The following is a 2,451-nucleotide window of genomic DNA, read 5'->3' as shown; positions in this document are numbered from 1 at the left end:
TCTGTCTGTCTGTCTGTCTGTCTGTCTGTCTGTCTGTCTGTCTGTCTGTCTGTCTCTGTCCATCTCTGTTTCTTGTTCTCAATCATACCCCCCCTCTCTCTCTCTCTCTCTCTTTCTTTCTTTCTCTCTATCTCTGTTTCTCTCTCATGCATGTATACACTCTCATACTTTTCTTGGTCCGACCTGAAATCAAACTAGAATTCTTTATCTCAAACCCACAGGAGGCAGAGACGAAAAGAAGTCAAAGCAAAAAGAAAATGGCCGAACATAACTACAAATAAGTCAAAGAGATCAAACACTCTTTCATCATCACTTTTATCTTACTCTCCTGTATGATGATCAGAGACAAGATTTTTGACGACCAAACGAATTTGAAATAACAGGCTACGTAGCTTATCTATATTTAGAGCAGAAGTTCTTAAGGGGCGTGTACTCGTCATATAGCCAAGTTAAAAGAAAAGAACCTTGATCTAGGCGTTCACTGTAAAAATCAGCAAAATCAGGGTCTGAATAATATTTTTATGAGGACCGAGATTTAACCGAACCCTTATAAGGTTCCTAGTCGAATCTTTGGTCCACTTTTTGGGGAAAGTTTTATTCTCTATGAAAATGTTATTTTTTACAAGGTTTTGAAACTCTATAAAATTAAATGGGGATGAGGAAGCAGACTGAAGACGAGGATCAAAATGAGGATGATAATAATGCGTCCATTGTGATATACTTTACACTACTCGCTACTGTTCAATATCAATTCGCTCTTCTTTCTCCCCTTTTCTCTTTTCTTTTTTTTAAATTCCGAGCTTGTTTTTTTCTTTAAGCTTACATCGCCATTTCAATGAAAATACAAAAATAAAACCGAAACCCGAGATAAAAACAAATAATCAACAGTAAAACCTTGAAGCCTAGCACTGCCACAAGGTCATACGCATCAAACCGAAGAGTATTGGGATTTAGACAACGAGGAAGAAACTGGAGAAATATCAAAGCCAAATTAAGAAATGAAATCCCAGGGAAAAATCCCAGTATTAATTATTCTTGAGTATAGCATTTATTCAGAGACAAAAGGAAGGCATTAATCAGAACTAAAGTGTAGACAGGTAGGAAAGATGTACAGACGAGATTTATTCAGGAGCAGGGTTGATCACAATACCGAAGCTGTAGTGGAAGCGATGAGAAGAGAGATATTGAGAGTGAGAGTGAGTGTGTGTGTGTGTGTGTGTGTGTGTGTGAGAGAGAGAGAGAGAGAGAGAGAGAGAGAGAGAGAGAGAGAGAGAGAGAGAAGAAAGAGAGACAGAAAGAAAGAAAGAGAGAATGAGGAGGCGGAGACAGGGGGAGAAAAAGAAAAAGAGGGAGTAAGAGGTGGAGAGTGGGGCACTTGGCTCTCACACACAGGAGACCGAGTTCGATTCCCAACTAGAGATAAATTTTTATCAGGCATCTGAGTGTTTCTCTACTAGGATGCTGTAGCGGTATCCTTCTCAACCCAAGTTGGTTTAATCAGGTAATGTCTGAAGCCTGCCGACTAAATGATCTCAATTGTGTCTATGGGGTGCGTAAAAATACCTACATTAAAAGAGAAAAAAAATGATCATCATCATCATCATCATCATCATCATCATCATCATCATCATCATCATCATCATCATCATCATCATCATCATCATCATCATCATCTTAATTTCCAATGATCAAGAATCAAGAGGGAAATCAGAGACCCACCAAGCAGAGCTAAGTACCAGCACCTGGAAGATGTGTATTCTGGGTACTCCAATAAGCAGGAACAAAACATTACTTGTCAAGCTGGGACCAAGTTGAGCTAGCGAGATTGCGGTCGAACCATCATTGGAGCTTGAGATGGTATAAAAACGTTGTGAATGAAGAGCTCAGCCCACGTTGCCGAAGATGCAGCCATGAAAAGGAGGATGTCAAACATAATTATGTTTGAATGTCCAGGAACAGTGGCAATTCGAACGGAGTTATTTGGACGAGTGGAGGTGCCTCTAAGTATAATAACAATGAAGCCGAAAAAGAGCCTCGCTCTCGCTCGAAGATTTCTTCTTGGACTTCACCACCATCATCATCATTATCATGATAATGTCGACTATGTAAGCACTAGAAAGTTTTATAGTTGATAATTTCTGTTGTGTCCACCCGCAGGCAGCGGGAGAGAATGACGTGTTGTGCTGTGAGCTGCCCAGTCTGACGTCACTCAAGGACACCTGCATGCGTGTGTGGGTCGGGGATGACCCAAGGGTGGACGTGAACGAGGATGGCGTTGCTAGTAAACATGGTGAGTGACGTTCTCTGTTCTCTCTGTGTCTCTGTGTGCCTCTCTGCCTCTCTCGCTCTCTGTCTCTGTCTCTCTGTCCCTTTGTCTCTGTCTCTGTCTCCGGCTCTCTCTCTCTCCACCCATAATAAATATATTATTATTATCTCCCCGTTCTCTCTCTA

At 41.2% G+C, this 2,451-nt stretch overlaps 1 protein-coding gene across 1 annotated transcript in view; it reads left to right on the top strand.

The window, feature by feature from the left end:
* The window catches only part of LOC101864407, a gene marked incomplete at its 3' end in the record, with an annotated part of 21,293 nt that extends 19,003 nt beyond the window's left edge, over nt 1-2,290 (top strand). Inside the window, 1 exon segment of the mRNA XM_013085581.1 lies at nt 2,158-2,290. Coding sequence (XP_012941035.1) covers nt 2,158-2,290 — 133 coding nt within the window.
* Between the last annotated feature and the right edge of the window lie 161 nt (nt 2,291-2,451).

Source organism: Aplysia californica, unplaced genomic scaffold (assembly GCF_000002075.1).
Source record: "Aplysia californica isolate F4 #8 unplaced genomic scaffold, AplCal3.0 scaffold00388, whole genome shotgun sequence".
NCBI lineage: Eukaryota > Metazoa > Mollusca > Gastropoda > Aplysiida > Aplysiidae > Aplysia > Aplysia californica.
Note: the sequence above shows the minus strand (reverse complement) of the source record. Positions and strands in the feature narration are given on the sequence as shown.